Here is a 13,617-nt window from a genome sequence, read left to right on the forward strand (position 1 = left end):
CTCTGACATTCTATGTTCTGAGGTCCATTTGAAATCTAATATTCTAACAGTCTGATCTCCTCTCCCTCCACCTCCCTTCCCCACTGCCCAGTTAAACAAGGTATAAGAAACTTGGCTTAGCCCCGAGTTTCAGCAAATCACAAATCTCTGGGTTTCTGAGGAAGCCTTTGATGCTGAATCGATTTGCATACTTTAGGCCATGGTCCCATTAGGTTTCCAATGGCGCTCTTGCCTGAGCTCTCCTTGAGTTTCTGGAATAAATCCTTGATCTGACCCCCCACCCCAGATGTCCTTCCCTTGACCCTATACATCCAGAGCCAACAGTGGATGTTCAGTGGGGTGAGGAGAGCTTGGAGGAGGCAGGGAGAGGTGGGAAGGGAGCGGCTGGGAGGAGAGAGAAGGTGAGGATCTGGCAATGACTTAGATGGAGGATGAAGGTCATTTGAACTGAAGCCAAAATCCATCCATGGAATCCCTCCTCTTCTGTGTTTCTCTCAGGACACCTCTTACTCTTGACTCACTTTTCCTTTTCTGGTTCAGACTCTCTTCTCTCAAGTCCTGAGTGCTAAACTCTGTTTTAAATCACTGCCAGCCCTGCTATAGGAGCTACAAGGGAACTGAGAGGCCCTCTAGTTGAACTGCCTTATTTTACACCTGAGGAAACTGAGGCACAGTGAGGCCACACGATTTACCTGGAGTCAAACAGCTAATGTCTGAGGCAATGTTTAAACAGACTGATAATGCCCTATCCACTGTGTTACAATGCCTATACATTCTATATGCCAAGAATTACCAAAGATCTGACATCCTGTATTCTAAGATCCCTCGAAGCTCTGACATTCTGTTCTAAGGCCCCTCTAGCTCTAACATCCTGTGTTCTAAGGGCCCTCCCGGCTCTGACATCCTGTGTGCTAAGGGCCCCTCCAGCCCTGACATTCTGTGTTCTAAAGTGCCTCCTAACTCTAACATTCTATTGTTCTATGATCAACAAATTCCAATTTTTTTCTATGGACAGATAATGACTGGAGAGAGAAGGGGCTTGCTTGGGACACGTTGGGGAGTGTCAAGTTGGGGAAGGAGCACAGAGATAAGTAGTTTCAGGGGAATAGAATGGACAAACAACTAAATTCCCATTTTTGCTCTGGGTTATTCCTAAGTACCAGACTCACAGAAAGATGTGCAGATACAGATCAGAACATGGGGCCTTCATGTGCATGGGTAGAACAGGGAGTGTCGAAGAAAAGAACGGTTTCCATTTCCCCATATTCTTCAGATGATCTTGAGGCCAAAGGGCCTCTTGAGTGGGTGAGAGAAGTCGAGACTTTCTGTCCTTGCAGCTTCCCAGCTGCTGCTGAGCTGGCAGAACTAAACACCCCAAACCCACAGGGTCAGGCCATTTGCTGTAAATATCTAACTGGACTTCCACAACAGGACCTGAAACTGCCTGATGGAGCAGTAACGAAGGAGGGGACAGGGAAAGGGGGTGTGGGACTCCGGCCTGGCTCTCTGCCCTTGGGGGTGGGGGAGGGACAATGGAAACTTCCCTTTAGAGCTCAAAGCAACCAGATTCCAATGACAGACTCCTGTCATCCTTGGGACCTCCTCAAACTGCAAGCCACTGACCTACCCAGGTAAGCATGAGCTTTGGTGCCATAGTGGGGACATTGATTCCCGGCTGGGAGTAGACAGGGCAGGCATTTGGAGACACTGAGTCTCAGTTGAGAGTAGGCAAGGTAGACATTTGGGGACACCGAGTCTCAGTTGGGAGTAGGTGGGGCAGGCACTTGGGGACACTGCATCTCAGTTGGGAGTAGGCAGGTCAGGCATTTGGGGACACTGAGTCTCAGTTGGGAGTAGGCAGGGCAGGCATTTTATCCATAGATCTAGAGACCATAGAACGTTAGAAATGGAAGGAACTTTAGAACAGAGACTCTCAGAGCTGAGAAGCTCCTCAGAACATATGATGGGAGAGCTGGAAAGGACCTTAGAACATAGAGGGACAGGAGGGATCATGGTCCCTCATCTCATTTTACAGACTGTGAAACTGAGAACTACAGAATTTAGTTAATGGGAGAGGCGGGACCAGGACCCGGGTCTCTCAAGCCCCTGCTTCTGTCCCCTCCCTTACCTTTAGCTTAGAGGAGCGTGCATTTCTGTACGCTCCAGCTCTCATCCTCTCTGATTTTGGTTGGAACTCAGAACTAACTTCCTGAGAAGTCTCTCTTCTTGCCAGTTCCAAATCTTCTGAAGACAAATCTTTTCTGTCTCTAGCACGCTACCTGCAGCCCCCTGATGGCTGGATCCTGTTTAATCTTATTGTTTTATGACTCTCAGACTCTCTGACCTCTCCTGAAAGAGACAGGGACTACCCACCGAGAGAGATTAATAATTGGTCATCACGGAAGCCTGGGCTGGTAGAAGTAACAGAGAAATGAAATGTACCAGATCTGGATTCTCAGCCCGGACTTTACCACTAACTTTCTGTGTAAACTTAAGGAAGTCACTGACCCTCCTTGGGGGACAGGGTCCTGGCGGTCCCCTCCAGCTCCAGCAGTCTGAGACTGTCAGTCATGTAATATGTCTGAGACGTAACCGGGATGTGAAGAGGCTGCTTTGATAACCCACATTTGAAATGTGTCTAACACCCACGCCCTCAGCATCATTACCTCACAGCTAAAATACAACCAGGAGAACTAGAGGGGAGGAAAGCTGGATTTTGAGAGTCCTGACTCCACCACTTCCTATCCACGTGGACATTCATTAAGGACCTACCTACTCTGTGCCAAGCACCATGCTAAGTGCTTTACAAATAACTCTCTCATTTGATCTTTACAACAACCCTGTCAGTTAAGGACTATAAGGGTCCCCATTTTATAGTTGAGCAAACTGAGGCAGACAGAGGTTAAGTGACTTTCCCAGAGTCTCACAGCTAAGATTCTGAGCCTGAATTTGAACTCAGGACCTCTGGACTCCAAGTTCTAATGTTACCGACTAGCCAGTGACCTACGGCAAATTGCTCCCTCTCTCCAGGCAGGCCTCAGTTTACCCATCTATGTAATGAGGACATTAATACCTTCACTACCTTCATTGCAGGGGTCTTGTGAATTTCACATGTGAAAGTTCTTTGTAAGGGAAACCACCCAACTCTCCCAAATTCTCCCCAGAACTCTCCTCAAAAATGCTGTGTGATTATGACCAATCTTGGCCCAGAAGAAGAAATGAGAAAGAAGATGAGAAAAATGTACCTCTTTATTTTCCTTGGGAAAGTGGAGGACATTGGATGTGGGACATTATATATACTGTTAGACTTGACTGATTTATTCCTTAGTTTTGATAATAAGCTCCCCACCTTCTTTTTTTATTCTTTGTTCCAAGGGATGGCTCTTTGGGGAGAGAAAAGGAGATGATATATTTGGAAATGTTAGACTATAATAAGCTATCAATAAACAGCAAAAACATTTTAAAGAAAGTACTCTGTAAACTATAAATCATCACCTAACAGACTGGAGAAGGAAAGAGGGAAAAGGGATGGAGGGAAGGGAAAGAAGAGAAAAAAGAAGATGAGAAGAAGGATCCAGAAACAATAACTAGAACCTGTGGGCTGAGGTTCCAGAGAGATCAGCTGCAGCTCAACATAAGGAAATCAGAGCTATACCTGGGCCATGTTGGGAAATAGTGAGCTCTCCATCACTGGGGGTCTTCAACTGGAAGCTTAATGTCCACTTGTCAGGAATGTTGTCAAGGGGATTTCTTCTCAGATATCTGTCAGGCTACAGACCCCTGAGGTCCCCATTAGACTGCAACCACAAAGGAGGAATTGTTTCATTCCTTTTCTTGGCATCCCCATTTGCCTAACACAGTGCCTGACCTAGAGCAAGTACTCAAGAAGAACTTGGCGGGGGAGGGGGGGTTGGAGGAAGCAATTGGGGTTAAGTGACTTGCCCAGGGTCACAAAGCTAGTAAATGTCTGAGTCTGAATTTGAATTCAGGTCCTCCTGACTCCAGGGCTGGTGCTCTGTGCACTGTGGTGCCACCTAGCTGTCCCTAATAAGTAGTAGTTGACTGGTCTCTTCCAATGTTGAAATATGATCCTTTGAAGATAATGATGGTGGTGGTGGTGGTGAGGATGAGGATGGCAGGGAATGAAATTAGAAGTGGGGTATCTCCCCAGTCACACATTCACCAGATAGCATTAGGTGGGTTTCAGAAATCTCTTTGAATCCCTCATGGCAAATAGATAAGTGATCCCACTGGGAACTGAAGGCTGGCAGGGCTGGACAGCTCCAAGCTGAATGTTGGCAAGACCAACCTCAAGAGCAGGAGGAGGAGATGCTGCCTGCCACAAGGCTCTCCTATTGGAGACAAGGAGAGAGGACCAGCCAGGGAGGTAGTGGGTTCCCTGTCCCTGGAGGTCATGAAGTGAAGGCTGGATGACTATTTGTCCAGGTTGATGGAGAAGGGGCTCTTGCTCGGGTAAAGGTCAGGCTACTCTCTTCTCCTGCCCTAAGATTTTGTGACTAACACTCAACAAGCCTTTATTAAGTACCTGCTACTATGTGCCCAGCACTGGGCATATAAAGACAAAAATGGAACCAGGCCCACAAGGGACCCACAGTCTATTGGACAGATAATGATACATTACTTGATAAAGTCCACTTGAGTGGTACAGATAGTAAGTGCTCAGAGTAAGGAGAGGGTAATCAAGGAAGGGGCTGTCATCATGGAGGAGGTGAGTGTGAACTAAGTCTTGAAGGTCAGACAGGATGTGGAGGGACAGAGAGTGAGGGAAGAGGGCATTCTGGAGAGAGGGAAAGGGACAAGCAAAAGCATGGAGGTGGGAAAAGGCATTAGTAGACCAAGTTGTCTAAAGCAGAAGATCTATATTGGGGAGAATTATAGAATATTAGAATTTAGATCTGGAAGGAACCTAGAACACTAAGTACAGCTAGAAAGTACAGCTAGAGAGAGAATGTCAGGGTTAGAATGGACCTTAGAACACGGAATGTCAGAGCTGAGAAGGGCCTTAGCACACAGAATGTCAGACCTGGGAAGGTCTTTAGGATACAAAATTTTGGACCTGGATGGAAACAGAGGATTATTAGCAATGAAAGGGACCTCAGAATATAGTCTTTTAAGGAGTGAAGAGGCCTTAGAGCAGAGGAGTATAAAAATGGAAAGAACCTTAGAACACAGAATGTCAGAGCTGAGAGGGCCCTGAGAACACAGAAGGTCAGAGCTGGGATGGACCTTAGAACACAGGATGTCAGAGCTGGGAGAGGTCTTAGAACAAAGAATGCCAGAGTGGGGAGGGTCTTTAGGACATAAAATTTTGGACTTGGATGGAAACAGGGGAACATTAGCAATGAAAGGGACCTCAGAATATAGTCTTTTAAAGAAAGAAGAGGCCTTAGAGCAGAGGAGTATTAGAAATGAAAGAAACATTAGAACATGGAATGCCAGACCTGGGAGGGACCTAAAAGACCATCTTGTCTAATTCCTTTACTTTACAGATGAGGACACTGAGGCCAAAGGCGGCGCAGTACTTTTCCCAGGGTTCCCTAGCTAGTAAGTGGGAGAGCCTAGATTCTTACCCACTTCTCCTAACTCCTCCCATGCTCTTTTCACTGTCCAGCCACGCCTCCTTGCAGGTAGGATGAAATGAGACTTGGAGTTAGACAGTGGGAGGCCTTGAATGCCGGGTTACAGTGGGCACTGAAAGCTTTTGATCAGTTAGTAACCTGATGAAAACTCTGGAAGGCATATGGGATTCAAAGCTGCAGCAGAATTGAGAGATCATCTAAGTCTAACTCCCTAGGGAAGAAAATGGAGGCTCAGAGAAGAGATAAGCCTTTCCCTATTGGCTGCCAAGCCTTATCATTTCTGTCTTCACAATATCTGTTGTATATGTCTGCTCCTCTCCACCCACATGGCCACCACCCCAGCCCTGGCCTCATCATCCCTCACCTGCACTATTGCAGTGGCCTCCCCATTGGGTTCCCTACCCCAAGTCTCTCCCACCTCCTGTCCATCCTCCACTAAATCGCCAAAGAGATTTGCCTAAAGCACAGGTTTGACCATGTGACCACTCCCAGCATACCTCCAGGATCATTATCAAACCTTGCTTGGCATTTAAATTCTTCCTAACGCAGCCCTTTCCTACCTTGCCACACTTTATCCTCTTTCACAAACTCCGTGATCCAAAAACACTGGCCTTCTTGGGTGCTCCTCGCCAATGACAATCTGGCTCAATGCCTTAGCACTGGCTGTCCCCATAGCTGAGTGCTCTCCCTCCTCACGCCCTCCTCTGAGCACACCTGGCTTCTTTTAAGACTCAGCTCAGACACCACCTTCTACAGGTGAGGCCTTTCCCAGATCCCCAGGTGCTTGAACCTTCCCTTTCAAAATGTCTTTCTATCTAGTCTGGGTATATCTCGTATGGACCCAGTTATTTACATGGTGTCTCTCCCACTGGAATGTAAGCTCCTTGAGGGCAGAAGGGACCCTGTCCTTGTTTTTCTTTTCTTTTGTTTTCGGAGGGGGAAAGGCAGGGCAATTGAGGTTAAGTAACTTGCCCAAGGTCACACAGCTAGTAAGTGTGTCAAGTGTCTGAGGCCACATTTGAACTCAGGTCCTCCTGACTCCAGGGCCAGTGCTCTACTCACTGCGCCACCTAGCTTTCCCCTTACTTTTCTTTGTATATCCAGTGCTTAGCACATAGGTGTAAATGCCTGTTCGTTGATTGACATTTGTCTCATGGTAATGCTGAGGACATTTTTTCTCTAACTGAAAAGCCTAGAATCGGAGAAACTCTCACCCCTGGCTCTTTGGGTCCCCTAAGGGCTGAGGAAGGGAACACATGTGTGTGTGTGTGCACATGTGTGTGTTTATCTGAGTGTCTGTGTGTATCTGCTCATCCTTCTAGAAGGCAGCAGTAACAGAGCAGAGATGAAGATGGAACCTTTGGAGTGGACATTGGTGGCATTGCTCCCGCTGGCCCTGGCTGTTGTCACACTGGCCGAGGTCCCCTGCAATGGGTACGCTGCCATCCCAGGGATTCCTGGAACACCAGGGGTGGCTGGCACCAATGGCAAGGATGGCAGCCCTGGGATAAAGGGAGAGAAAGGTATGGATGATATCTATGGCTTAGATCATTGGAGAATTTCCCTCCCCCAGCCACCTCCCTTCTCTCAAAGCCATCAAGAACTTGTTCTCTCTCCACGATCCCCCCAGGGAACATGAGTCAGGGAATTAATCCCATTGGGGTGAGGTTGGGGTGGGGCACAGGGGAAGGAATGATTTCTGTCTGTATCCCTCCCTCCCAAAAGAACCCAAGAATCAACAGGGACATCAATAGTGGAAAAAGAGGTGACTTAGGAGTCCTTGTCACCCCCTACAGCTAGTTTGATGTATTGTTTTGAGCAAATCATTTCTCTTCTTTAACACTCAGTTTTCTTACCTGTCCAATAATGGGGTTGAGATAAGGTTCCTTCCAGTTCTAACATTCTATGGAAGATGCCTTCCAACCCTAATGCCCTTCCATTTCTAAAGCCATAATCCTAACATTCTATGTTCTAATCTCCCTTCCAGCTTTAACATGTTGTGTTACAACCTTTTATGTTCTTATGTCTGTTCTATCCCACATTCTGAATATTTTTTCCTTCAATTTATATCATAAAGCTCTTTCTGGCTCTAACATTCCATGTTCTAACACCTCTCTCAGATGTGACACTCTACGTTCTGTGTTCTAGTATCATATAGCTCTAAGGCCCTTTCTGGCTCTAACATTCTGTGTTCTAACGCCTCTTTCCATTCTGCTGATCTATGCTCTAGGGTCTGGCATCCTACTGAAGGCCTTTCTGTCTCTAATCTTTTTTAAGGGTGTATGGAATGATTAAGTGATTCTCCCCCAGGTCTATGAATTTAACCATTTTCCTTTTCTCTGCTTTGTCAGGGCTGCCAGGAGAGTTGGGAGATTCAGGAGAAATTGGGGAAAAGGGAGATTCTGGGAGCCCTGGAAACCCAGGGAAAGTTGGTCCGAAGGGTCCCACTGGCCCCAAAGGCATCCCTGGGCCTGTCGGTCCCCCTGGACCTCCAGGTGAATTCGGAGACTATGGCAACGTGGCGAAGTCGGCCTTCTCTGCCTCAAGGAGCATCCATGGTCAGCTCCGAAGGGATCAGCCCATCCGCTTTGACCGGATTATCACCAGGTCAGGCAGCGATTACGAGCCCCGGAGTGGCAAGTTTAGTTGCCGGACCCCAGGACTCTACTACTTCACCTACCATGCCAGCTCCCGAGGCAACCTGTGTGTCATCCTAATCAAGTCGAGCCGAGGTGCAGCTAAGGAGGGAGTGGTGACCTTCTGTGACTTTGTCTATGGTACCTTCCAGGTCACCACAGGAGGGGTGGTCCTCAAGCTGTCAGAGGGTGATTCCGTTTGGCTGGAGGTCAACGACAAAAATTCCATGGTGGGGGTGGACGGAGCCAATAGCATTTTCTCTGGGTTCCTGCTCTTCCCTGATTCATGACGTGGTAACCCTAATCCTGTTTGTCTCTACTTATCCCCTCACTGAGTTCCCACCCCTCCCCACCCCCAACTAATTTGACTCCACATAAAAATAAAGAATTTCAGAGCTACAAAGGACCTCAGAGCATAGGATGTCCGAGCTGGGAAGGCCCTTAGAACACAGAATGTCAGAGCTGGGAGGGCCCTTAGAACACAAGATGTCAGAGCTGGGAGAAGCCTTAGAACACAACATGTCAGAGCTGGGAGGGGCCTTGGAACAAAGAATGTCAGAGCTGGGAGGGCCCTTAGAACACAAGATGTCAGAGCTGGGAGGAACCTGAGAACATAGGATGTCAGAGCTGGGAGGGCCCTTAGAACACAGCATGGCAGAGCTGGGAAGGCCCTTAGAACACAGCATGGCAGAGCTGGGAGGGCCCTTAGAACACAGAATGTCAGAGCTGGGAGGAGCCTTAGAACAAAGAATGTCGGAGCTGGGAGGAACCTGAGAACACAGGATTCTCTAGTTAGAAGGGCCTTATGATATTGCATGTTAAAGATGGAAAGAACCATAGAATGCCAGAGAAGAAAGAGACCTTAGTGACCATCTCTTCCAACCCCCTTATTTTGCCGATCAGGAAATTGAGGCCCAGGGAAGGAAGTCATTTGCCTAAGGTCAAAGAGCAGCAGAGCTGAGACTTTGATCCAAGTCCCCTAAGTCCCAGTCTAGTGACCTTTCCACTCTGCCCTATTCCTTGTTAAAGGAGCCTCAAGTCCAGGCTTTCAGGGTCCACAGAGTCACTTTGCTTTGCTGGGTTTGTACATCTTTAGGTATATTGACTAGCTTCTTGGCAGAATTTGAGATGTTTTAGGCAGACCCTGCTCTACCACAGAATTTACCCCTGCTCTGCACACCACCTGAAATTCCACAATTAGGGTTTATTTCTTTTATAGGATTAACTAAGAGAGGGAGTCTGCAGTCCCTACCTTTCTAGTATGAATACATTTTTCAGCTCCTGTCCCTTATAACCAGAGAGACAAATTATTTAGGAAAAAGGAAGGGACAAAAGCACTAGGTTGACACGGCTCTAGGTACCTTCTTCCATTGAAAGCAAGAGTTATATTCACTTTAGAGATGTAGAAGCACAGACCTCAAGAATGGAAACGCTGAGTGGGTCCCGGAAGATGACCCTGTTCAATGCCTTCATTTCACAGCTGAGGAAATTGAATCCCAGAGGAGAGAACTTTCGACCTGAACTCTTCCAAGGTTACCCAGCAAAGTTAGTGAGAAAATTGGGACTTGACCAGTTCTTCTGACCCCAAGCCCAGCCCTCTTTCCATTGTGCCAGACATCTTTTAACTCTCCCACATTGTTCCTTTAAACCTTTACCTATTTCCCTGAGCAGTAAAGACCCTCAGGAAGCTGAAGCAAGCTTCTGTGTATGTGTGCTTTTTTGTTTTTTTGTTTTTGTAGATATATCAGGAAAGAGGGAGATGCAGAAATCTGAGTTCCATATTGAAGAGATCCTGGATAAAAGGACCTTCTGGGGGAGATTGAGTGGCGGCTCCAACTTTTCAGAGCAGAGAACTTGGGGTTCAAAGGAGAGAAGAAAGGGGAATTTAAGCTGTACTGAGTTTGAGGAGCTGACCCCAAGGTTTGGGGATGTGATCAGTCTCTCCCACTTAACTTCCCAATACCCCAATTCAGTAGCAATTACTATGTTCCTAATGATGTGGGAAGTCTTAATTCTGTCTGCACCAGTAAAGAAAGAGCAAAACTCAGCCTTCCATATATTCCACTGATATTAATGAGGGACATGGTATTATTCTAAAATTATTCTCAAAATGACCTTGAAGAATCTACTATTGTCTTAGAGGGGGAAGGGGTGCAAAGGCTTCCAGGAAAGCATTTTGTGACAACAACAAAAATTTCAAGAAGGAGGAAAATCTTTTTGAACTTTTAGCATGAAAACTATGAGGTAACAAGTGGTTATTCCTTAAAAAAAAAAGAACCTGTTAATTCAAGCAAGGATTATAACAAACAACACTGTCATTGGAAAGGCTTTGCCTTATCCAAAGTGAGGCTTGGGTAAGACCTTAATTTGGAAAGGCTAACGTCTCCCAGTGTATCCTGGGCCATCACCAGTTGGCTTGTCTTTTGTCTTGCCACCGGACTTTGATGACTCTGGAGGAGAAAGCGAGGCTGACAACTTTGTGCAGCTCTGCCCCACTTAAATCCAATTCACTCAGAAGTGAAGACATCATGCTCACAATGTCATTGGTCTTCTTTGAGAATGAAGGCCGAACAGCAGCAATAGAAAGTATTAATTATAGTTGGTTAAGTATAGCTTTCCTAAAGAAAGAAATCTCCCAAATGGGTATTGAACTGGAAGCTTCTGTAGACAATAAATGCACCTAATCTGATGTAGGACCTAATTTATGCAGGCAGATATTCAGATATCAATAGCACTTAGGGTAGGGTCCATGGACCCACAAGAGGCCTGAGAATAGATTTCAGGGGGTCCATGAACTTGAATGGGAGAAAAATTATACCTTCATTTCCCTCCACCTCTAACTGAAGTTTAGTATTTCCTTCAATTATTTAAAAACATGGTTCTTAGAAAGGCTGTATAGGTTTTCCCATACTGTCAAAGGGGTCCATGACACCAAAAAGAATTGAGACCCACCCCACAACTTGGAGTCTTAAAGGGGGTGATAGCAGTAACCTGGTGTGGCAGTATTGTTGTTTAACCATTTTTTCAGTCATGTCTGACTCTTCTTGGTGGCATTTGGGGTTTTCTTCACAAAGATACGGGAGTGGCTTCTTTGGCTCATTCGAAGAAGAAGAAACTGAGGCAAATGGGGTTAAGTGACTCACCCAGGGTCACACAGCTAGTAAGTATCTGAGGCTAGATTTGAACTCAGGTCTTCCCAACTCCAGGTCCAGCACTCTATCCACCAAGCTGGGGTACCAACCAATTAAAAAGTCACCCAGAACATTGACCAAGCCTCAGTGTCTCCAGGGGTTTCACAGAAAAAGAAAGTTGGAAAGGTCTTCAGCAGCTGTTTCAGCCGATATGTGCCTGACAAAGAACTTCCTCCTATGACATTCCTGACAAATGGTTGTCCAGTCTTGAGCTGAAGTCCTCCAGTGAGGAGAAGCCCACTGCCTCCCAAGGTAGCCCATCCCACTTTGGGCCAGCTCTCCCTGTTAGGAAGTTTTTCCTGATGCCAATCCTAAATCAGCCTCTGCTACTTCCACCCACTGTTGCTGGTTCTTCCTTCTGTGGCCAAGCAGAAAAAGTGTAATCCCACTTCCATACAACAGCCCATCAAGCACTTTTAGACAGCTCTCCTGGTGGACACACTCCCTGAATAAGTCTTTTCTAGATTAACCATTCCCAGTGCTTTCAGCTGAGAGTCAAATGAGATGATCTCAAGGCCCTGCACTATCCCAGTTGCCGTCCTGGGGATACTCACCATCTCATCAGCATCATGCCTAAAATGGTAGCTCAGAGTTATACCCTGCACTCCACTGGGGTCTAACCAGGCCAGAGGGCAGGCACTTAACCCAGCACCCCCTGCAACAAATATGTAAGCATCTAGAGTGTCCCCAGTCAAGATTGCAGTGCTGGAATTTATACGGAATTTCAATAAGACACAGGGTCCTTGCCCACATGGAACCCACAGTCTAGTAGAGAACTAAGACACATTCAGAGAATTTTAACACAATATTCTGGCTCTACGATCTCATCCTTGACAGAACTTTAGGATTTAGAGTTAGAAGGGACCCTAGAGGTCACTGAGTTCAACCACCTCATCTTACAGATGAGGAAACTGAGGCCCAGAGAAATGAAGTGACTTGCCCCATGTCACACAGTGGTAGAGGCAAGATCCCAATCTAAATTTTCTGACCCTGAATCCAGTTGCCTTGTCATTGTTACTCCCTTTATTGGGGCTAGCTTTTGATTTATAAAACAAAGAATGTTGGTTTTGAAGTGAAGGGACCAAAAGTCAGATCCCAGCTCTGTTATTGACTTGCTTAGCCACGGGCAAGTCATTTAACCTCTCTGGGCCTCAGTTTCCTCATCTGTAAATTGAGAGTGTTGGACTAGATGATTTCTAAGGTATCTTACTGCTCTATGTTTTTGCTATGCTCCTATAAGAAAGCAGTGTGACTTAGTGAATAAAGAGGCTAGTCTTGGAATGAGGAAGACCCAGGTTAAATCCTGTCTCTGACATGTACTAGCTATATGGGCCTTGGCTAAGTCACTTAACATCTCAGTGTCCCCAAGTAACTCTCTTAGATTAATAAGTTACAGATGGATTGCTGATCTGTATTGGTGGAGGAAATTTCCACAATGGGAATATCCTTACATTCATGAAATCCTAGGTCTAGACTTTTTTTTAAAATGCTTTTACAATTGTAGAGTACACGGATGAGATTAAAGACTAGAAGATAGAAAGGGGCTGGATTTGTTTTTTAAATATTTGATTCCGGAGGTAATAGGGAGTCACTGGAGTTTATTGAGTAGGGGAATGAGGTGGTATGGTCACTGCACCTTAGGAAAATCACCTTGACAGCTAACTGGAAGATGGACTGGAATGGGGAGAGACTTATGGCAGGGATACCAATGAGAGAGTTGTATTTGTGCCCAACCTATGGTAGAGCCTTCCAAGCTCACGTTGGTCTGACCAGCCACAGTCAGACATCTTGACTCCAACATAGCAATGTCATTTTTGGTCCTCTTCAGGAACAAAGGACCACAACTGAGTTCAGGTACGAGGTGATGAGGTCCCCTGCCCCCAGTGAAGAGAAGGGAACATATACAAATAGTGTTGTGAAGGTAGAAATGACCACAGGCAGCTGATTGGGAAAGTCATATCTCCTCTATGGGGCCTCAGTTTCTCCCCGAGGGTCTGGACTAGATGATCTCTGAGAGATGTTGTGAGGCTAGAAACAAGGAGATTTGGCAACAGATTAGATATGTGGTGTGGCTGCAAATGAGGAGTCAAGGATGACAGCTCGGTTGTGAGCCTGGGTAACTGGAAGGATGGCACCTTGGACAGTTCCTTGGGCAGTAAAAGGGAGACGAGGAAAAGGGGGGAAGAGAAT

At 46.4% G+C, this 13,617-nt stretch overlaps 1 protein-coding gene across 1 annotated transcript; it reads left to right on the forward strand.

Moving 5' to 3' along the window:
- Positions 1–1,531: 1,531 nt before the first annotated feature.
- C1QB (complement C1q B chain) lies at positions 1,532–9,933 on the forward strand. The gene is made up of 3 exons (XM_036747220.1): positions 1,532–1,631; positions 6,923–7,123; positions 7,952–9,933. The coding sequence occupies exons 2-3, from the start codon at positions 6,946–6,948 to the stop codon at positions 8,524–8,526; spliced, it is 753 nt and encodes a 250-aa protein (XP_036603115.1). The 5' UTR covers positions 1,532–1,631; positions 6,923–6,945; the 3' UTR covers positions 8,527–9,933.
- Positions 9,934–13,617: the final 3,684 nt, after the last annotated feature.

The sequence above is a fragment of the Trichosurus vulpecula genome, chromosome 2 (genome assembly GCF_011100635.1).
Source record: "Trichosurus vulpecula isolate mTriVul1 chromosome 2, mTriVul1.pri, whole genome shotgun sequence".
NCBI classification, from domain to species: domain Eukaryota; kingdom Metazoa; phylum Chordata; class Mammalia; order Diprotodontia; family Phalangeridae; genus Trichosurus; species Trichosurus vulpecula.